Source organism: Zingiber officinale, chromosome 5A (assembly GCF_018446385.1).
Source record: "Zingiber officinale cultivar Zhangliang chromosome 5A, Zo_v1.1, whole genome shotgun sequence".
Taxonomy (NCBI): Eukaryota; Viridiplantae; Streptophyta; class Magnoliopsida; order Zingiberales; family Zingiberaceae; genus Zingiber; species Zingiber officinale.
This window is the reverse complement of record NC_055994.1, coordinates 22,374,141-22,398,514: the sequence shown is the minus strand read 5'-3', so window position 1 is coordinate 22,398,514 and position 24,374 is coordinate 22,374,141. Positions and strand designations below refer to the sequence as shown.

At 36.6% G+C, this 24,374-nt stretch overlaps 2 protein-coding genes across 3 annotated transcripts; both read left to right on the top strand.

Moving 5' to 3' along the window:
- The first annotated feature begins 17,070 nt into the window (after window positions 1-17,070).
- On the top strand, window positions 17,071-19,099 carry LOC121982690 (probable UDP-N-acetylglucosamine--peptide N-acetylglucosaminyltransferase SEC). Of its 2 annotated transcripts, XR_006112189.1 has the most exons (5): window positions 17,071-17,080; window positions 18,496-18,544; window positions 18,675-18,784; window positions 18,878-18,931; window positions 19,014-19,099. XR_006112189.1 is itself a non-coding variant. In XM_042535803.1 (4 exons), exons 1-4 carry the CDS (start codon window positions 18,538-18,540, stop codon window positions 19,080-19,082), a joined length of 240 nt encoding a protein of 79 aa, XP_042391737.1. In that variant the 5' UTR covers window positions 18,471-18,537; the 3' UTR covers window positions 19,083-19,099. The 2 variants fall into 2 exon arrangements, 1 of the variants encoding a protein (XP_042391737.1); XM_042535803.1 differs by lacking the exon at window positions 17,071-17,080 and having other exon boundaries at window positions 18,471-18,544.
- Window positions 19,100-23,478: 4,379 nt separating this feature from the next.
- Window positions 23,479-24,145, top strand: LOC121979476. The gene is made up of 2 exons (XM_042531466.1): window positions 23,479-23,705; window positions 23,803-24,145. The coding sequence occupies exons 1-2, from the start codon at window positions 23,479-23,481 to the stop codon at window positions 24,143-24,145; spliced, it is 570 nt and encodes a 189-aa protein (XP_042387400.1).
- Window positions 24,146-24,374: the final 229 nt, after the last annotated feature.

The window sequence follows — 24,374 nt, the reverse complement described above, 5'->3', positions numbered from 1 at the left end:
GAAAGTAACAGAGGAGATAAACTCGGTTGGAAATGGATCCGCAAAGCTTCAATCAGAGATGGTTGCGGAGTTTCAAGAAAGGAAGATCATCGGCCGGAAGACGAAGGAATCGACTGAAACCACCAGATTCTCCACCTTCTCTGCTTCTTCTTCCTCACACAAAGTTACGGCAACAATTATAGTCAGATCTGGAATAGAAGGATGAAGTGGTGTCGTCGATTGCTGATGGATGGATTTCAGCCAGAGGAAGGGATGCCCTTAACCTCACAAGCTCGCCGGTGGTGGATGGAATTAAGATCGCCGAAGCAGATCATGCTCCTCTGTTCTTGACGTGAAGCTACAGTAGCAAATTGACGAACCCACTATAGCTTCTCATTTCCCATTGAAATCAGATCTGAAATTTGAGTCAACGGTTGAGATTTCTTCGGATTGATCCAACGGTGGAAGTTGCTCCAAATCCGATCCAAATCTTCAAATCTTGATCACTGGTTGTGATCTACTTCCCCTTGGCTTGGATGGACCAGATTCTTCACGGATGTCTTAGATCTACTCCAATCTTGTATGAACGGCTGAGATTGTTCCAGAGCTTGATCTCCTTATTTAAGCTCAGATTTGAACTCAATCTGAGTTGATCAAACTAGAGTCCTTGCCCTTTGATACCTACAAATAATATAACAAAATATTAGTATCAAATACCACAAATATGATATAATTACAATTAAGTCCACAAATGGCTCTAACTCATGAAACATGATGTAAACATGACTTTAACATATGAGAAGATTGAAAAAGTATGCCTATATGAATCACAATATCATGACAAAATGATGGTTATCAAATTCTCCCATACTTATTCTTTCACATTCCGTGCAGGCAAACAAAACAAAGAAACAACTAGAATTCATCTTCCTGACATTTTCCTAGCAATACCTAGAAGATGGTAAAAGGAATTTAACTAAAACCATCTAAAAGATCACAAACATTCATGAATACAATTCAAACAATAATCAGTAGGTATGGTAGTTTCAATCTAATTGAAGAATAAAGCAAATTACAATCTCACAAGGTATGTACCTATTCTAGCCCTCACACTCAAAACATGTATTAGTGGAGCTCACTCAATGTCACTCACAACATTTCACTACCATAAGTTTGCTTATTTTCTAATTCTCCTCACTATAAAACATAGCATACATGAATCAAAAGGATTTATTATGAATTGCAATGGAATCAAAAAGATACTAAGTGAAATGAATGTAATAGGCAAAAGAAAAGGAATTAATGAAGAATTGAGAGTATTGGAGGAATACACTTGATGAGTTGATCAATTTGATGTATAACAAGATGAATACCATTTGTCATTACCAACTCAAAAGATCAAGCTAAACTCTCCTTCCATTTGATAGCCAACATAGAATCTTGATACATTGTCTCCCCATTTGATACTCTTTTGCCACTGTTTTTCTTTTCTTCTTCACTATTTTTTTTTTCACTATTTTTACACTTCAATTCCAGCATTTTGAAGCTCAAATAATCTCACATCACCTTATGAGGAATAGTTCCCTCCTTATGAGGAATAGTTCCCTCCCCCACACTTAGAATATTGGCCGTCTCGGACAATAGAACACATCACTCTATCTAATTGCTTGATACATTTCTATCCACTGTTTCCTTGTTTCTTTCTGCAGGTTTCATTTACAGCACCATAAATGTATATGCGTCTGAAAAGGTTGCACTAACAGGACAAACACTCAAGTAAATCTTCATTTGGTGCTATCATCAAATATATTAAGCACTCAATTATTATTCCAAATCTTATCAGTGATAACATTCAAATTTCAGTAACCAACTTAAGAAGTTCAGAATTATAGCTCTATTCAATTGTCTTCAGCATTGAAGTTGAGTCATTAGCTTAATCTGTAAGCACAGATTATAGAAATCTGTGCAATGAAGATTTTACTCCATTCGCTTGAAATTCCATCAAGTTTCTGCATACTTTCAGATGTGCAATGAAGTATTAAATTCAGCTCAGAATTTCTAGAATTTAACTTCAAGTGGAATTTAAGAAATGAGATTTAGTCTTTGACACACAGATTCTCTTCTTGATTAAGAATCAAGCCTGTATTTCTATATTTCAGACATTCAGAAACCAAGCTTCAGAATTAACATACTGAAGAGATTTAGAAATGAAACTAATAGCTAAACTCTAGTAACTTTCAAATATTAAATTCAGTCCTTACTTCAGTTGTTCCTTGCTTATCAAACAACTTGATCCAGCATCATAATCGGCACAGGTAACTCCATAGATCAGGAAAGTATATTTCTGATATACTTTTGCAGATTCTGCAACTTTGATCTTTGGTTTCAGAAATGAAATTTCAATATAACTTCAACTCAGCTTATTCTGTAGAACTTGAAATTTTAAGAAACCAGTATTAGCTTCCCCTTTCTTGAACTCTTCTTCTCCGATGAGCATCTTGATCATTCCCCTGCAATTTCTTTCAACATATCATATTACAGCTCTAAAAATCAGGGTTCTGCATTTACCAACTGGCACTTTCAGAAATCTAGAACCTAGTCTTCAGTTTCAGAATTGCATCTTGATAACACAGCCTCAAGTTCAGTGTATCATCTTTAAATGTGCCATTTTAAAATTCCATCCAAGTAAATGGACAACAACAAAATTTCAGATTCATCTCTTGAAACTCATACCAACTTCTTGATTTCTGCACTGCATTTTCAGCTTCAGAAATATGATTTTTATTGGTTAGTCCTAGGAAGATCGTACTGGTTCCACTGTACAAAAATTTTGTACACGTGTCGAACCTTTCCTAAATAACCTATTGTGTTCTTTAGAAGTTAAATTAGGAATCGCAGACGGAACTTAACATCATTGATTCCAAATTTAACTTATCTGTTCTTGATGGTTTAGATTTGGATCGCAAGCGGAACTTAACACTATTGATCCAAATCCACCTATGTTATTAATTCCATTAAATATTAATTTCCAAAATTGGCTTCCAGGACTGCATGGCGAGGCACATGGCCTTCTTGGATATGAGAGCAACCACCACCGCCTAGACAAAGCCTTTTAAGGAAAGCTAATATTTAATTTCCTTAAATAACTCTAGGTTAACCATAAAGAACAATCGAATCACAAATTCGACAAAGTAAAAAAAACATAAACTCGAAAACAAATTCAAAACTATATCTAATGCCTCTTGTGTCTGGAATTTATACAAAAGAAAAACAACTAGTATGATGCGGAAATTAATTGCTAATTATACCTTCCTTTGTATGCAACAACCTCTTGATCTTCTACCGTATTCTTCTTCTTATCCTGGACGTTGTGTGGACAACGATCTACCGAGATGAGAACCACCCAAGCCCTTCTTCTCCAAGCAAGTTTCAACCACCACATAAACTCCAAGATATGTGAGGTTCGGCCACCACCACCAAGCTCCAAGGGATGCTAGAAACGAAGCCTCCTTTCTCTCCTTCTTCTCCTAGCTAGAACCGGCCACCATGGACTTCTCTTATGTTGATGCCGCCGGCCACAAAGGATGAAGAAAAGAGAAGGAGAAGAGGCCCTAGGGCCGGCCACACCAAGGAAGAAAAAGTGAGGAAGAAATAGAATAGAGTTGTTAGCCATGAAGGCACCTCTACCCCCTCTTTTATAATCATTGGTCTTGACAAATAAGGAAATTTAAATAAAAATTTCCTTAATTCCTTTGCCATAAAAAGAAAAATTGTTTTAATTAAAAACAATTTTCTTTTCTCAATAATAATGGCCGGCCACCTTTTCTCCCAATCAAGGAAATTTTAATTCACACAAGAATTAAAACTTCCTAATTTGCTTCCGGAAATTTATAAAAAATTTCTCCAATAATTTTTCCCTTCATGGTGGTTTATAAAAAGGAATTTTTATAAATTAAAATCTTTCTTTTAAACATGTGGATAAAAAGAAAGTTATCTTAAAAATTAAAATCTCTTTCAATCTACAAATAAGGAAAGATATCAAATCTTTTCTTAATCTTTTATAGAAGCTTTATAAAAGAAATATTTAATTTTTAAACTCACTTTTAAATCATGAACATGGTTAAAAAAGGAAAGTTTTCTTAAAATTAAAATCCACCTTTTAATCTACAAATAAGGAAAGATTTCAAATCTTTTCTTAATCCTTTGTAGAAAGCTATAAAAGGAAAGATTTAAATTTTAAACTCTCTTTTAAAACCATGGAATCCACATAAGAAAAAAAAATTATAAATAGAATCCTTTTTAATATGATGTGGCCGGCCACATCATGCTTGGACTCCAAGCATTGGCCGGCCACCAACTTGGCTCAACCTTTGGGTCTTGGCCGGCCCTAGCTTGGGTTCCAAGCTAGCTTGGCCGGCCACCAAAAAGTGGGTAAGAAGGTGGGTATGTGGTGGGTATAAATCTCTATATACAAGAGGCTACGATAGGGACCGAGAGGAGGAATTGGTTTTGATCTCCCGATAAAATTAAGCTTCCTATGTTCGCCCCGAATACACTACTTAATTTCATCAATAATAATTCATTCCACTAAAGAATTATTATTGAACTACCACACCAATCCCAAATTACGTTTTGGGCTCCTTCTTATTATGAGTGTGTTAGTCTCCCTGTGTTTAAGATGTCGAATGCCCATTAATTAAATGAGTTACTGACAACTCACTTAATTAATATCTTAGTCCGAGAGTAGTACCACTCAACCTTATCGTCATGTCGGACTAAGTCCACCTGCAGGGTTTAACATGACAATCCTTATGAGCTCCTTTTGGGGGCATTCTCAACCTAGATAACTAGGACACAGTTTCCCTCTATAATCAACAACACACACTATAAGTAATATCATTTCCCAACTTATCGGGCCTATTGATTTATCGAGCTAAATCTCACCCTTTGATAAGTCGAAGAAATAAATACTAAATATATGTGTTTGTTATTATATTAGGATTAAGAGCACACACTTTTATAATAACTAAGGTCTAGTTCTTTTATCAAGTCAGTATAAAAAGAACTTATCTTAAATGGTCCTACTCAATACACTTAGAGTGTACTAGTGTAATTTATTAGTCAAGATAAACTAATACCTAATTACACTACGACTATTTCAATGGTTTATTCCTTTCCATCTTAGTCATGAGCAACTGTTTATAATTCATAAAGAACCAACAACATGATCTTCTGTGTGTGACATCATACACCATGTTATCTACTATATAAATTAATTGAACAATTACATTTAACAAATAAATGTAAATATTGACCAATGTGATTCTTTTATTTCTAAATTAATGTTTATACAAAAGCTAGGCTTTTAGTATACACTCTTACAATTTTATTTGGATGTTTTCCAGGGTTAGTATCAACACTTTGATTTCTTGTTTACTTAAGTTCCAAAAGAATAGGAAAGGTCATGAAGAGAATAAGGAAAACACAGAGAAATGTATATGCAATTTGTTCAAAAATCAATTCTGTTGATAACTGCTGCCACTGTTTCCTCTGGATTCCTGAAACTTAGTTTCAGATGTTGGAATTCAAGGTGATCTTAGCCGGATTCATGAACAGCTGAGCTTAGGGGAAGGTTTCAATTAACACTGAAATGATAGGATCCCAAATCTGCACAGAAATGCCAAACCATTATGCAGAATTTTGCATTTCATGAATTTCCTGCTCTCTGCTCATTTCTGTCCCTGCAGCAACATGTTCTTTTGTCTTTATTTGTTTGACTTCCAAGCTCAAATTACAATCTATGAATGAAGTATCACTTCACAACTTGAAATTCATCACTGTCTTCCTTCATTTCTGCCTCTACATATTTCCAATCCTACTCTTCAATCACATTCCATCAGCTACATTTCCAATTTCAGCAGCTCTAACAATTCAAAATCTATCCATTAGGTTTTTGAAAATCATGAAAAGGACATAACATCTATTTCTGATAACACAAGAGCTTCACTTAATTTCCCATTGGTTTCAAAAACTGATGACAAGGGATTGATACAAACTTGATACAACATTTCAAATTCCTGCACAACAACAACCTCTGAATTAAGTTTCAGAAAACTAGAAAATTATAACTTTCTTGGTTCTCCATTCCTTAAGCTTCTCCTCTTCTAATCAGCTTATGAATAATACACCCATATAGTATAAGTGGAAATTCATGTAGCCTCCTAATAATTAGCTAACCAAGTCCCAGCAACTGTTGAAATCAGCACATCAATTTTGATACAATAGCTTGAATTCTCTTTCAAGATTAAGGTTCATGTATTACTCAATACCAAGCTTCAATTCAATCTACTGGTTACTGATTGAAACTCCAGTAAATCCAAAATTATAGCAATAGAATCTTCAAACTACAACAAGGCCAAAAATAGACTATGCTTCAAAAATAGAATTTAGTACTCCTTAAACCCTCTAAAGCCTTTAAGATCTCTGATTTCATGCAAATCCTCCCCCACACTTAATTCTTTGTTCATATAGTCCAGCTGACTCATCAAGCAATTAATCCAAAACTCTCAACGAAATAAAAGAAATATGATAAGCAAAGAGAATTAAGAATTAAAATGCTAGATGAGAATGTTTCAAGAAGATTGTGGGAAAAGGAATTAGAAATTATGATAGAACAAGAATGACAAAATCCTTCATTTCCATGCATACATATGCTATTGTGACTTTGAAAAGAAATTAAGCAAGTTCTAGATTTTCAATTGCTATGAGTGCATATCACACAAGAAGATAATAGAATATAGGCTTTAAGTAGTCCTTTCTAGGTAATTTTTGCAATAAAAATCAATTAATCAACATAGAATCCATCACCACACTAACCAATAGCATGCAAGTAAAGTATTCAATCATGTAAAATGACCTAAACTTGATGGTCAAATTTAAAAAACTTTTACCATCTTAAAAGTATTACTAGAACAATATCATGGAGAGTTTTATTCAAAATGAAATGCTATGTAGACTAAACAACATGCAAAGTATAGAAGCAAAATGCAAATGTAAAGTATGAAACTAAAGAAAAGTATAGAGCAAAAATAAAAGCAAGGAACCATATTTCCCTTTATTCCAGGCGGTTGTAAATGATTTAGAAGTAACATCCACGCCGGTAATGAAATGGTCTTTCCCGGTGGTTGGAGTCGGTTAAGAAGCAAAATCCAAGTTGATAGTGGAATGATTGCACTTGAAATAAAGACTGCTCTCTTCACCCTATTCTTTTTTAAAATTTGCCCCGGAGGTTGAAGACGGTTCAATTTAAGCATCCACTCCGGTAGCCTATAAAGATGGAAGGTAGACATCCCTCGCAAGCATATAAGGTAAGAAAAAGATGTAACAATATTAGTCCCTATAAAGCATGTGTCAAGAAATACATCACATCCAATAAAGTCAATTAATGGTACCTCTATAAAATTTTCTAATAAATCACAATAAATTCTAATTTTGTCATGTTGAAAGGTACCTAGAGGTTCTGGAATGGTGACTGTGACCTCCTCATCATCAAGTAATGGTTCAGGCTCTGGCTCAGGTGGTGTATCTAAGGGAAGTGATTCTTGGGGCTCTTCTTCCATAGCACAAGTCCCTACACTCTCATCATCAACATTTGGTTTAGGTGATTCTTGGGATATTACTTCCACTATGCAATCCCCTATACTTTCCTCATCATCCACATCAGTACCTGCATCATCAACAACATCTGCAACAACAATATCAGTAGAATTAGAATTCCTTACAACTACAGAATCATAATAAGAAATATTAGAAGAGTCCTATGGAGTATTGGAGACAATATCAAGTCTATCCAAAACACTACAATCCCTCTTCTCACTGAAGCATGGTGCTTGTTGCTAGCTAACGGATGATGCAAATTGGTCTACTTGTATCTGGAAGTTTTGTATCGCTGCAAATTGTTGCTTTTGATGCTCTATCATTAGCTGGACAATCTCCTTAAGGTCCTGTGTTGAATTAGGAGCAGGAACTTCATCTTGAAATGTTCCCCAGGGAGTTGGATCACTCTGATGGACTGAATGTGGCTAAGTAGGTGAGTAATCTCCCTGAAATCCCTGTGGACTCTGATATGCTGGATATGGATCAACAAATTGTCCTTGTGTATCCTCATACCTGAAATGTGATTGATCCACCCAATTAGAATTATATGAATTTGGAAATAATCCATACCTATTTGGTTGCTCTATGGGTGGATAATATTGAGGTCCTGGTTGATAATACTGAGTCTGAGGATGATAATACTGAGGCTCAAGATGATAGCATTGAGGTTGATTAGGCTGATAATACCGACTCTCCATCTCACCTCCAAAATACTGATAATATGGATCCATGGTCAAAGAAATTTCCTGTTCTTACACTAAAACACTTAACAAAGAAAATCAGAAGACACAGGAACATATAAGATGAAACACATGGATGTATGAACATTAAAGCATTTAACAACAATTTTTTTTCAAATTTTTATGTAATAAGAGAAAAACAATCCTAAGGTATCAACCATTCCCCGACAACGACTCTAATTTTGATAAACCCTAATTTTGTCGTAAAATGGGTATCAAAAGAAGTAATGACCGAATTCATTCTACACGAATGTAACATAGAGATAACTCGGGTCATCTCCCAACAAATGTAAACGGTAAAATGATAGTCTTAGGGTCAACTATTGATGGCTTGGGGGTTTCTGGATAAATTGGGGATTTCAGAATTGGCTTTTGAACAAAGAGAAGAAGTAAGGACCTAAAACTATGCTACATTTGTAAATTCAACTCATGGAAATTAACAAACAAAGAAGCTAACTAATCTAAACTACTGCATTAAAAGAAATGGCAAACAAGAATAACCTAATGAAATAATTAAGCAAATCTAAATTGTATAGACATCAAGAATCAAGAACAGTGGGATTAATCAAAGGTTCCAAAATAATAGCAAGGAAATTGGAATCAATTATGCCATGATAAACTACAACAAAATGACAATTCAAACAAAGATGAGGAAGCTAGCATCCAAAAGATTCTCACTAATCAAACTAGGAAACCCTAGCTTGGATCTGATGTGTGTCGGAGAAAGAACTCAGTGATGAAAGTAACAGAGGAGATAAACTCGGCTGGAAATGGATCAGTAGAGCTTCAATCAGAGATGATTGCGGAGCTTCAAGAAAGGAAGATCATCGGCCGGAAGATGAAGGAATCGGCTGAAACCACCAGATTCTCCACATTCTCTGCTTCTTCTTCCTCACACGAAGTTGCGGCAGCAATTATAGTTAGATCTGGAGCAGAAGGATGAAGTGGCGTCACCGGTTGCTGATGGATGGATTTCAGCCAGAGGAAGGGATGCCCTTGACCTCACAAGCTCGCCGGCGGTGGATGGAATCAAGATCGCCGAAGCAGATCGTGCTCCTCTGTTCTTGACGTGAAGCTACTATAGCAAATTGACGAACCCACTGTAGATTCTCATTTCCCATTTAAATCAGATCTAAAATCTGATTCAACGGTTGAGATTGCTTCGATTGATCCAACGGTGGAAGTTGCTCCAAATTTGATCCAAATCTTTAGATCTTGATCACTGGTTGTGATCTACTTCCCCTTGGCTTGGATGGACCAGATTCTTCACGGATGTCTTAGATCTACTCCGATCTTGTATGAACGACTGAGATTGTTCCAGAGCTTGATCTCCTTATTTAAGCTCAGATTTGAACTCAATCTGAGTTGATCAAACTAGAGTCCTTGCCCTTTGATGCCTACAAAGAATATAACCAAATATTAGCATCAAATACCACAAATATGATATAATTTGCAATTAAGTCCACAAATGGCTCTAACTCATGAAACATGATGTAAACATGACTTTAACATATGAGAAGATTGAAAAAGTATGCCTATATAAACCACAATATCATGGCAAAATGATGGTTATCACGAGGCCGACAAAAGAGGCTTGAATCGCCTGAAATAGAAAAATAAAACCCTTCTTCGATCTCCAACTCAAATTAGTAGCACACTTATATAAATGACGTCAAGCAACTAATAAATAAGGAAAGACACAAAGTGTTAGGATCCTTCGTACTTGGCTAGAGAGGGGGGGGGGTGTGAATAGCCGCCCCAAATCACTCGTTTCTTCCTACAATTCGTTAGCGCAGCGGAAAAATAAACTAGAAACGAAAGGAAGAATATCAAACCTTAACACAGCGATGTACGAGGTTCGGAGATGATGCTCCTACTCCTCGGCGTGTCCGTAAGGTGGACGAACCCAATCAATCCGTCGGTGGATGAGTCCCCGGAAAACCGGCTAATAAAAACTCCTTCTGGGTGGAGAAACCTCGCCACACTTGTTTGCAATAGCAAACAGGAGTACAAGTACAAAGAATAAGCAAGAAATACAATAAGAATACACAAGCACTCTACCAAACTTGCTTTCTCGTCGACTGGAGTCCGGATGAAGCAGCAGCTTCCCAGTCGGGGAAGCTCACGCGAAGCTTTTGAAGGAACTCAACAGAGCTCTTATCGCAGCCCACAAATCTTCAGCAGAAGAGAAGGAAAAAAGAAGGAAGAAGAAGCACCAAAGCCTTGGTCTCCTTTTATAACCTGCGAACCCGCACAGTGAAGACAGAAGCCAGCGGAGAAGACGGAGCGACCCGTTGTGACTCAACGGTCGAATCGTGGACCGATCAGGCTCCACCTGATCGATCCTGATCGGTCTGGGACCGATCAGGCCCTGGGCTGATCGGTCCCTAGACCGATCAGATTGCTCCACGAAAGTTGCCCAACTTTCTGTTCGTTTCCTGATCGGTCTGTGGACCGATCGGTCCACGGACCGATCCCACCTCTCTCGGCTCTCGATCGGTCCGTGGAGACCGATCAGATTATGCCGATCGGTCCCGCATCGATCAAGAAGCTCACGAATCGCTGCTTTGCTTGTTATCCGATCGGTCACCGATCGATCGATACACAACGATCACCGGATCGGTCTGCATCGATCCGCAGCTTGGTTTTGCCCAAACCAAGTCCCAAAGCTTCCAAACCAATATCCCGTCAACCTTGACCTATTGGTACATCATGCTTAGCATTCGGTCACTCCTTGACCTGCTAAGACTCCTCACCAGTGTCCGGCCAATCCTTTGACCCACTTGGACTTTTCTCTTCGTGTCAAGTATCCGGTCACCCTTGACCTACTTGACCTTCTCAACACCGATGTCCGATCATCCTTGATCCATCCGGATTTTCCCTGCCGGCTTCACTCACCGTGACTTTCACCTAGCTTCACTCACTAGGGTTTTCACACCGCCTAACATCCCGCTTAGGACTTTCTCACCGCCTGCTTTACTCACCGGACTTTCCAACTACCTAACATCCCAGTTAGGACTTTCCCACCGCCTGGCTTCACTCACCAGGACTTTCCACACCGCCTAACATCCCGCTTAGGACTTTCATCCTCGCTTCACTCACCGTGACTTTCCAACCGCCTAACATCCCAGTTAGGACTTTCTCACCGCTCGCTTCACTCACTGTGACTTTCCACACCGCCTAACATCCCAGTTAGGACTTTCCCGTGCCAAGTCTCCATACTTGACTTTTCCCGTGCCCTGCTTGGACTTTTCCCCGTGCCAAGTCTCCGTACTTGGACTTTTCCAGTGCCAAGTCTCCATACTTGGACTTTTCACGAATCAGGTCAACCAGGTCAACCTTGACCTAAGGTTGCACCTACAATCTCCCAAACACCTATTCTTCTCAAACATCAAGAATACAACTCTCTTCTCGTCAAACATCGACATGCAACTCAACTAGGTCAACCTTGACCTAAGGTTGCACCGACAATCTTCCCAAGTCAAACATCAAAATACAACTCGAGTCAAGTCACCTCGAGTCGGGTCAACCAGGTCAACCTTGACCTAAGGTTGCACCAACACAAAGGAATTACTTGGTTACAACCTAGGTGGTTGTTAATCCAAGGAGGTTGCAAAATTTCTTTGTCTTTTGTCGGCTTCATTATTGGCTTCATTGTCAATATATTTTCTCTTCTTCTTGTTATATTAGCTTTCATAGCTGGTATTTTTTATATTATGTGATGTCAAAGATTACATAAACAAACTATTTCCCTCAATCTGTTGAAAGAGAGACAAAACCCTATCTTCTTATCAGTGAATTAAAAAATATTCACCACTCTTACATATTCAATGGACAAAATTACTTGCAATATCTCAATTGGTTCATACCTAACTACAGGGTAAAGGTAAAAATTCGACATCTTCTTTGTGTAGGAACAAAACAGGATGATTTAGATTTTGATTCTTTGGATGAAGAGGACTCCATGATAATATCCTGGTTATGGAGTTCAATGACACCTGAAATTAGTGATACGTGTATGTTTTCATCACTTGTATTTATGAAGTCAAAGTAAAAAATTATCGCTTTAAAACAAAACAACAAAACTGTAATAGAATATACAAATATATTACAAAATCAATGACAAGAACTCGATCATTATAGAGTCTTTGAGATAAAAGTGTCTTGAGGATGTTGTGAACTTGAAGAAAAGATTGAGAGTATAATTTTTTTTATTAGATTAAATGCAAAATTTGATCACGTCTGCATTCAAATTCTTGACAAGGAAAATCTAGACCTACCCATGGGGTTGAGTTTGAATTAGACTTCGCTCGGGCTCGTAACTAGGTCAATGAGCCAGTTACTCATTGACCCGGTTAGCAAGTTACTCATTGACCTGGTTAGCATGGCTTGAACAGCAATTGGCCCAGCTGGGGTCAAGCCAATTAATTGATTCAAGGGCCAAATTAATTAATCATTGGTGCATCAATTATTTATTTATTTATTTATTTATTTATTTATTTATTTATTTAATATATTTATAATATTTAAGTAATATTAATGGTGTGGTTCAATATTAATTAACTTCATTTCTATTTAAACCATTTTTTAATATATTTTCTTGTTTGATGTGAGATTATTTTACATATCTATTTAAGCTAATTTTTTTAACCTATTTGCCTTAAACTCATTAACGTGAGAAAATTCTTTCTTTCTATTAAAGTTAATTCAAATCCTATTTGTCTTGAATTATTTGATGTGGAACTATTCTACCTTTAATTTATTAAATTTATTAATCTATTTAACTCTCTTAATTACTTAATTATTTTATTTTATTCATTTAATATTAATTTTAAAAATAAATCAATAACTTATTTGGTAAAAACTATTTAACTTGGATAATAACTTTTATGAAATATATATATATATATATATATATATATATATATATATAGATATATATACACTCGATCAGCATTCATAACTGGGTTAACAAGTTGATTTCGACCATTGATTTTTTTTATAAATTTATAATTTTTAAATATTTTTAAAAGATAATAATAATATTGAACCATGAGCATTAATCATCTTAGACAGTTAAAATTATGGGTCGATGTTTTAGGAATCGGTAAACCGACAGTTCAGAATCATGGTTAGGTCTAGGAAGATATTTGATCACTGAATGAGGTTATTGCAATAATTTAGGTCGAGGAGAGTCGAAGAGGCATTATGCCTGAACCAGTAACATCTGAAGGATCTGTCATGGTTGCACAAGAGAATACCCATCCAAGCAAAACTAGGGATATATCTTAAAGTGACCCTCAATATAATCTTTGGTGCACTTACTATAAGAAGCCCAAACATACCAAGGACCATCGTTGGAAATTGCATGGAAAACTCACTACTTCAAGCAAAGAATGGGATCTATGTGGTGATCAAAAAAATTCAACAATAAGCTCATCAAGTTTTCTATATAAAAGTCTTCCAAAAAATTTCTCCCAACAATCTCCTAGAGAAAATTCTCTAGGTTACCTTAATCAAGCCAAGATTGAGAAACTTCAAAGTTTATTGGGGGCATTGGAGCAACCTAATAGCTCATCTTTACTAGCATTCTATGGTAAATCTCTTTCTCATGGATTACATATGCCTCAAGCCTATTTATACACACTACAAGAAAAACCCTCATAGACATCGGTGGAACAACAGCGATTTTAAGCAAAAACCGATGTCTTTGAGTATTTTACACCGGTTTTTCCAAAAACCGGTGTTTATAAGCACATATTTTCGATCATAGACATCGGTTTTTTAAGCCAATGTCTATTAGCGCCTTTTTTTCGTTAATAGACACCGATTTTAACAGCGATTTTTAAAACCCGGTGTCTATGATACAATAAAATAATTTAATTTTCCCACCAATACTTAGCCGAAATTTGCAACACTTTACTCTTTTCTCCAAACCTAAATCTATATCACGTCGCCCCCTTCCTCTCCCGATCAGGATCAAGACGCCCCTTGCTTCGTCCAACCACACCGCTCCTCCAACTCCTCCCTCTGGGTAAGAAGAAGAGGAGCCCTTCTCCGCCCTCGCTTCTCCCTTGCTTCTCCTTACTTTTTGATGTTTATCGTCGAAATCTGAAGACTTAGTGGAGACTTAGCAGCTAAGGCTTGTTGGAGACGGCAGCCTTTGGTCAGGTCCTCAAGCTAAGGTTGGAGCCGCCCAATCTGTTTGTTTTTATGTCTTGCTTTTGTTGGTTATCGTGGAGCTGCATTATGGAGGTGATGGTCGAGTTGGATCTTTTTGTTGGGCTTTTCGAATCGACCATTTTTTTTGGTTTCCAATATGGTGATTTTATGAGAGAAAGCTGGGGTTTTTGTTTGATTTGCGGCGGTGTTGTGGTTCTTGCTGTGGATTTTAGGTCTAGCGGCTTGTTAGGGCAGTAGAAAGAGTTGATGATTGTTAGATCCAACTCGATCCGCCACGAACAATGCAGGTAACAACGTTGCTTCCGTGCTCCACGTTCTTTGCTAATCGTTGGTAGAAATGCTTGTTAGAGCTTTGATATGTGTCCTTCCGTTGCACATTTTGTGTGGGAGGCTTTTTTTTCCCCTTCTGTTACCCTTCTCAATTTGCTAAGAATCCCACATTCGGGTCGATTTTTGATCTCTGCTTTTATTGGTTGTCGTTAGCACATTAAATTTATTTATGATGTATGAGTCTATAACATAGGGTTTCTTGGAATGTTTGGTTGCAGTTTGGTAAGGAAAGGTTTGATTTCACTGCGTCTTAGGAGAAAAGGGTCGTGTTAATATAGATGACCTGGGTGAAGATTGGTTGTGAAATGGAGCAGTATTAGGTTTTGGAGCAGATAGGGAAAGGTGCATTTGGGTCAGCTCTACTGGTGAAGCATAAGGTCGAGAACAAGAGGGCGTCCTTTTGTCTCCGAAAACCTAACCGACTCACTCGTCGATTTCAAGCTACAGGAGCTTGCCTCCGTCGGAGCGGGACCTTCTCGCTTTGTCAATTCCAGCGCCGAGCATGAGGAGCTTCTCGAAATCTCCAGGGGCTTCTCTGACTGCTCCAGCTTTGGCTCCGACATCTCCGGCGAGCTCTAGAGACTGGCCTCCTTTTCCATATCTGAGGTGCCGCGGAGCGTTGTGGCATCCAACGTCGAAGGTTTCGAGGAATCCGGGCTCAGCACATCGTCGGAGAGCCTAGAGTACGCGTCGGTGGAGGGCGTCGAGCCAGTGGTGCGCGCTTGCGTGGAGCGTCTGAGGTCGGTGTCGGTGGAGGTGAAGCGGGAGGCTGCGGCGAGGATCCGACTCCTGGCGAAGCATCGGTCGGATTTCCGGTCGCTGATCGAGGCGTCGGGGGCGAGCACGGATCCGGCTGCGCAAGAGAATGCGGCGACGGCGCTGCTTAACCTTTTGCTGGAGGAGGCCAACAAGAGGCGCATAGCGGCGGCGGGTGCGATCAAGCCGCTGGTGTACGCCCTGCGGACAGGGACAGCCTCTGCGAAGCAGAACGCTACGTGCGCGTTGCTGAACATTTTGATGATCGAGGAGAACCGGGCAACGATAGGAGCATGTGGAGCGATCCCACCGTTTGCTTGCTACCTGATCTATATAGAAAAAAAGTCAATAGCCATCTTGTTCATATGCTCGTAATAGCATGTGTTTTGTATAGTGTTTGCATGCTATTTATTCATTTTGTTTATTTTTGCCACTATTGCAGATGGAGCTAATTTCAAAAGTAAGAAGCCCATTTATTGTGGATTATAAAGATTCCTGGGTTGAAAAGGTTTCTAAAAGTTTACTTCCCCTTGATTTATTATGATAAGTTTCTTTTCTGTTTTAGCATTTAGATTGTAAATGGATGTTTTATGACTGCATGTTATATGTATTAGAACTCTAGTTATTTAATCTATGTTTATTCATTCAGTCAATATTCTATGATTTCTTAAACTAGCTTTGTTCTTGCAACTGAAAAGATATTTTACATGCACTCTTTGATTAATAACTATATTGGTTATAGGAACAGAGTGAAGAGCTTGCGCATACTTTTGTGGACTAGATTGACTCTGAGAATAGCTGCCTAGGCTATATGGTTTCAGGGTCTAAAGCTAATAGTGCTTCAATTCATCAAAGTGCCGCTATAAATAGCAGTAGAGTTGTCCATGCCCAAGAGTTTGATGTTTCAGTAACAATGTTGAATATTGTATGTAGTTCAACGCATTTTGTCAAAATTTTTCTTTCCATAATTAGTGAATGAGTTAATAAATTGCTCTCTTCTTAGTATTTTTGTTAATTTGGTTCTTCACAGGCAATCATTCTCTACCATATCCATGAGTATGCACATTCATTATCTGTTCTCAAGAAGCTGTTCCAGAATATCGAGCCAATTAAAGAGGTATGCCTTAATTTAATCATCTTATGAGTTATTGATAAGATGATTCTTTTTATTCCGCCTTGCTATTTTTTCCTATGCAGCAAATAGCTCTCCATGATGCCTTCTGCTAAGGTCAACTGCATCTCATCAATTTGTAGACATGTATCTCATCTTCTATGGATGTAAACACTAAGCAATGTGATGTTTCTTTTCTGTTTAACATGAAATCTAATAAGTTGTATGTATCTTTTTATTTAATATTTTCTAGACATAAAGGAAAAATTATGGAAGCAGTTCCAAAGACAAGAGGAAGGTCAAGAAGTTGTATCCCTCGGCCTAGGTAATGATTTTTTATGTCAATCAGAATTGACATTTTACAATTTTTTTTTTGGAAGTTTGTGTACCTTTGTGGTTTTTCTCTTAGTTAGCACTTCAACTCACATAGTTGATATGGAATGGCTATTATCTTTTTTAGAGTTATCCCTCCTGAAAAAATATAGAATATTTCAAATTTCTGTTCAAGTTATTGCAAGATTACCTCAGTCATATAGATTGATGTCATTTGAACCTAATCTAAGAAATTGCTTGATTAGCGCTACCACATATTCAAGCTATGAGAAAACGAAAAGTCCTTTATGATGAAAAATATATAAGATTTTGGGGCTTAAAAATGGTGAAAAGATGAACAGAGCTTGCACATGGCTTAATGACCTAAGGATATCTTTTTTGAAATTGCAGCAAATACATTACGGATGTAATTCTGCGGTGAGACCAACAAGTAAGAGTAATAGGATTTTAACTTTCTCTGTGGTCAACCTTGCATAACGGAACTTGTAGTTTCCTACTCTGTGTTGTTTGCTATGAAGAAGAGTGTACTGTAATCATGTGTGAACTGTGGATATTGTAGATTTCAGAGTCAAAGTCATCAGCCCGCATTAACTTTAGCGTCCAAATATTAGATGCTAAGTTGTTAAGATTAAACCTCAAGGGGCCCTCCTCACCTTTTCTTGCACCTGACCATTCATAAGACTTCAACTCCTAGGGTGTTTAGCATTTGCATTCCAGATTCATTATATTTCATGCGCAGCAAGTTTAGATTCTTTACCACAAATAAATTCTTAGATTTAGTGTTTTTAGAACGTTTAGGTTCTGTGAACTGTTGTGATAATGGAACCTATTGTCTACTTGTTTATTTCTTCACTTTGATTATCATTTGTCATTGATTTAATCTGTATTTTAGTTGAAATATAATTCAACTTCAACTCATAAGGATTTTACACTGACCATATTTTACTTGGTTCTTCTCCATACGAAGATCAATTGACCAGTTATTATACAAATCAAGAATATAAAATTCCTCAAATTTGTTCTATTTTAATTGAAATCTCATTGCTTCCCAAAGATGACAGTGATCCAATGATTCTTTGTTGGGTTTGATATGAAAGAAGAAATTGCATATTTGGTATCCACACTTCTACTTTTTGTGTGAAGACTTTTACACTGTTTGTCTTTAGGTCTCCTTAAGAGTTGCAACTAAGGGTTTGATGTTGTTTCTCCATGTCAAAATGTATTAATTGGCTGCTATATGAAACATGTCTATTTTTTCCTCTAATTATTTCTATTTTAACGAATATCTTACTCATTTTTAAAGTACATGATGATTTGTTGTTGACTTGCATACAAAAGAAGAGAAGTTTATTTACTATGTGTAGTTCTTGTTTATGTGAACTCTTAATCATTTTCTATTTATTTCAGGTTCTTCATAACATTGCTATTGCAGAATACTTTCACTGGAATATGCTACGTAATTCAATAACTCCTATTTTTCCACTGGACTGTTAATCTCTTTTTGATTTTGTGGATAACTTTGCTGCAAACTATGCTCTGAAGAGAGTTTATTATGTCAACTATGCATTGGGGATATCTGGACGCAGGAAACCTTGCTGGCATCTATTATGAACAAAGTCAACTTGACATGGCAATTCTGCATTACAAGCAAGCTATCAACTGTGATTCTACCTTTATTAAAGCTTACAATAATTTGGTAAGTTGATAATGGTCTAATATGTCAAAATGTGGTATCGTTCTTGATGGTGAGCCAGGTTAGTTAATGATCGACTTTCTTGCACATTAAAAGGGGAATGCTCTCAAAGACGCTGGACATGTGGAAGAGGCTATCAACTTCTATAGGGTGACTTTTTAATTTGGATATTTTTATTCTCTTAAGTTTTTTTTCCTTGTTGAATAACTTCATTTTAATAATTTTTCCCAAGTCATGCCTTACTTTACAACCTATCCATCCACAAGCATTGTCAAGCCTTGGCAACATATACAAGGACTAGTAAGCTTTAGAAATGTTTGATGACAACTATGTGGATAGTTTATTTTTGTTCCTTAATGAAACTTCTCTTCATGCAACAACATGATGAGTGTTGCTGCATCATTCTATAAGGCAACTTTAGCAGTTACAACAGGGATATCTGCGCCCTTCAACAACTTGGCTATTATATACAAGCAACCGGTAGAGTACTATATCTGCCTTTTTCATCGCTAGTTTGAGAGTTACTGCATATTGCCTCATTTAATGGAAGAAAGTCATATAATTTGTCTATCTTCTTCTTTGTTGTCTTTGCCCCTAGTTGGAAATTGATAGTTCTCTTGTATTACACCAGGGAAATTATGCAGAAGTGATAGCCTGTTACAATGAAGTTCTTCGCAGACTGCTGCTGATGGTCTTGTCAATAGAGGGAACGCATTTAAGGAGATTGGTAGAGTTACTGAAGCAATTGAGGATTATATACGTGCTGTGAATATCAGACCAACTAAGCTTGAAGCCCATGCAAATTTGGCTTTAGCTTACAAAGATAGGTAATTTCTTCTTTGAATTTGTGCTGGTGTTGGACTATATCAGTATCTTACATCATTGATTCTTCTTTCTATTTATTTGTGGTTGAGATAATTGATGTGCGTTTCTCTTTTTAAGCATTCCAATTACTCATCTTGTTACCTGGTGCTCTTACTACTTTTTCAATTACGATTTTTTGTTTTGATTTACTAATATATTATTTATGTGTTTTTACAGTTTACAAATCTCAAGTACTCCAGAGTTGAAATTGATGAAGTACGGTTCGAGTGGACTGAATGCATGCTAGATTACATTTGAGTAGGAAAGGTATTTGATTGTTGAAAACTTTGGATGATGCATGCATTTGCATGGAATGTAAATTGTGAATATTACCTTGATGTGTACAATATCTATTATCTTTTGATGTTGTAAAAAGAATATTTGTGTATTTTATGGATACTGTTGTAAGAAAATATTTATGTAATTTGTGAATATTTGTGTATTTTATGGATACTGTAAGAAGAAGAATATTTGTGTAATTTGTGAATATTTGTGTATTTTTTGGTTATTGTCGGTTTTTCACTGTTTCGGAAATTAAATTTGTGCTGTTAAAAAATACTGATATTACATCGGTTTTCCACCGCTGCAAAACCGGTGTTATTAACTAATATTACATCGGTTGTATACCGCTGCCAAAACTGGTGTTATTAGCATATAATATTACATCGATTTTACACTGTTGATGAAACAGTGTCGTTAAGTGATACTACACCAGTTAATAACCGATTCGAACACCGGTGTCGTTAAGTGATACTACACCGGTTTTAACCCGATGTCTAAAATGGCAGACCTTTTACATTGCCTTCATAGACATCGGTCGAAAATGTAATAGACACCGGTGGAAAACCGATGTCTATGAGGGTTTTTGTTGTAGTGACAAGACTCTTGGGTTATTGACTTAGGAGCTACATATCACATGACACTTTCTCCAACCCATTTTATAACATATTCACCTTGTCCTATCAATAGGCAAATTATTGTTGTCGATGGTTTTGTTACTACAGTGGCTGGTGTTGGTCACATTTAATTGAGTCCATCCTAGCTATCAAAGATGTACACCATGTTTTGAAATTATCCATAAGTCTCTTGTCTATTAATAAACTACCCCGTGATATGAATTGTAATGCCTTGTTTTATCCCTCTCATTATGTATTTCAAGATCAAGTTTCAGGTAATAGGATTAGACTTGCTAAGGAAAGGGTGGTCTCTATTATCTCAATGTACCTATAGTCAAGCATGCTTTCTCAGAGTCTTATTTGTCTATTTCAAGTAATAATCTCATTTGGCATCAATATTTTCGTCTTGGTCATCCTTCATTTACTATTTTAAAGACAAGGTTCCTTTCCTTATTTAATAGTGTTAAGGTTGATTTTCATCATGAGGTATGTGAATTTGCCAAACATAGAAAGGCTACAAGTATTTTCATCCATCTACACAAAAATTTTATATCTATTGATGTCACTTTTGAGGAAGGCAATCATTTGTTTCTCACCCTTATCTCCAAGGGAAATCTAACTCTATTGAGGAAGGTAAAAAAAAAAAAAAGATTTAATCCTTCTTGATCCTATACAAGTCCAAAACTCAACTCCTACTCCTGAAAATGAAAATGTGGTATGCACAAATATAATTTCTTCTCCTATTTTATTTTATTTTAATTTACCTATTGTCTTTAAAAAGGAATAAGAGAGTGTACTTAACATCTAAAATATTCATTGGTCAAATCAATATCTTTTCACAAATTTTCTGTACCTCACAAAAAGTTTCTTAAATGTCATCTCAGTTCCTAATGCCTTATTTAATGAGAAGTGGAGAGAAACTATGAAAATAGAGATGGAGGCATTTGAGAAGAACAAAACATGAGAAATTGTGGAGCTACCACAAAAGCAAAAACTTGTAGTGGGATGCAAATGGGTGTTCATTGTGAAGTTCAAGTTAGATTGGTCTCTAGAAAGATACAAAGAAAGGTTTGTTGCTAAGAGCTACACACAAACATATGGTGTAGACTATCAAAAAACATTTGCACCGTGACTAAGACGGATATAGTAAAACTTCTATTATCCTTGGTCATAAATTTCAATTGGAATTTACAGCAATTGATGTGAAATATCAGTAACTGATGTAAAGAATATCTTCCTTCATGGAGACTTAGAGAGACATATACACAACAATTCCACTAGGCTTTGGAGGAGAAATCAAAAGGAGCATGGTTTGCAAATTGAAAAAAAAAAACATAATATGCATGTACTCAAGCAAACTCTAATAGCTTGGTTTGGCAGGTTTACAAAGGTGATGCTCAATTTTGAGGGGTCCATTATTATCACCGTATCAAAAATCATAGAATGCGTTTAAAATGATCTTGCATTACCAAACCAAATTCTACAAGTAATTCAAGTAGCCCCCAAAAGTTATCATTATTGCCTTGGTAATTTTTTTCATTATCCCTATAAAAAGCCAAATTATGCTTAGCAAAACATTTCACAATAGAAATAATCCTTACTAAAATAAGTTTACAGTGTTCTTTCTCTTTCTTAATTTTCACCTAGATTTCTTTGTCAATTATTTCATTCTTTTTCAAACTAATTTGCAAATCGATTCAAGTCCTCATGTTGGTAATATGTTCAATGTCATTCTCATATTGTCTAAGTGTGTCACTTAAACATTTCCAATCATTAAAACCTTCATTTGCTAGCAAACTTTTATTGTTCGTTGATTTAAACAATTTGCAACAAAAATAATATACTTTATTCTTATCTTTCGAGTACACAAGCCATTTTCTATCTTGATTCTTATCATTTGGTAATTTTCTTATGTAATAAGAATATTAAAAATGTCTCGAAAGCTCGTATACAGGGAACTTAAGATTAATTACATTCTCTTATAGGACCTTTCTCTACCAAAAGATCTCTTGTTTTATTATCAATGTTATCCCAAGATCTTGGATCATATATATATCCAAAACATGACCAGTCTACTCTAACTCACTTTCTTTCTCAATTATTTTACCAACTTCTACATTCAAATCATTATCATAATTTTCTTTCAATTCTTCTAACGTAACTCATTAGTTGTACGATTATTATCATCATTTTCTTTTAATTCTTATTGCTCATTCATTGCGTTAAAATTGAGTGTTACCATTCAACATAAGAACAACTTTGTTTCAGCTCAACGAGACACAATTGCATTAAATTTTCAACCACTTATTTTCACAAAAGGAACAAATAGAGAGAAAATAATCATGTATAGAGAGACATTGTTTAATCCAACAAAAACGAGGAGACTTTTAAATAAAAAGCAGATTTCTCCTATAAATAATGGCAACAACTAATTTTTATATATTATTCGCCACTTTATTTTTTTGTTAATAAAAACTGTTAGAATTGATGGCATTATATTAATTTTGGAGTTTTTTCCCCAATATTTCTGTGATTACAAGAAGAGAAACACAAGAATTAAAATCATGGAATTTTTCTCCATAGAAAGAAAGAAATAAAAATAGGAAAAAAGGAAAGAAAAATCGAAATCAGCTGTAAAAATTAGGCCGGACGATCGCAGATTCTGCGGCGTTCATGCTGAAAGAAAAGGAAAAATAACAAATATATATATGGTTGAATGATCTGAAAATCGAAAGAAAAGGAAAACAATCGTCGGAAAAACGCGGAAGATATGGATGATGGACCAAGTTATTCTAATCGTCTAAAAGAGATCGACCAAGAAGCATGGCGCACGACGCAGTATAAGAAGTTAGAAAATCCACAAGAAGACGAAACAATTAACAACAAATTAATTAACCTTTTTTTTCTTCCTGCTTCTCTTTCGCTTAAGTTGTTGCAATGGACGAAGGTGATAAGGATGTTAATACCGGCGGTTTCTGCTCGCACGGAGTCAAGGATGCCGATGACCGGAGGAGCGAGTCTTCTTCGTTTTACGGCGATTCGAACGACATCCTGTCGTCGGATCTCGCAGACGACGCGACCTACTCGTCTCCGAGCTCATCGTCGCTGCCTTCTTTTGACATGTCGTCGCTGTCGGTGTCGCTCGAGGCCAAGATCCCAGTCAAGTGAGTATATTGAAGTGTTTGATTTACATGCCGCCGTGTCCTCGGTCACTCTCGTTTCTCCAGCTTATGAGGTTGATTGACACTGTCAAACCTGCAGAAGAGGGCTGTCCAGGTTTTACGAGGGGAAATCAAAATCTTTCAGATGTCTGTCTGAGGTTCGATGCATTGAAGATCTTGCAAAACAGGAGACTCCCAGCGGAAAGAGGTTGAAGGAATCTGGAGAGTATGGGTTCGATTCGACGCAAAACCGGTGCAACGAACCAATATTCAATGGCAGGACAATATCGAAGAAGACGACATCGAAGGGTTCATCTGTCTTGTGGCAAGCGAGGAGGAACAGAAATGCTGGTTTACCAAGCAGCAAGAAAAATGCCCAGCCTACCTCTGCACGTGAACCTGCAGTACCGAAGATGGGCAATACGTTTGCAATAACAGATTAGATTTGACAAGAGAAAGTTCATTATGGTCGGCAATCGTTTTCTTTTTTTATGTCTCTATTTTGAGTCTATCTATTTATGATGCAGCAGAAATTCTCACTGAGTGGGAATGTTGAAATTGACAATGATGAAATAAAGGTTGGACGTTCTAGAAACTGCTGAGGTTGTGTCAGGCCTAAACATGCAACAACCGTCGAACTTGCATATATTTGTAAAAGCTAATGAAACAAAG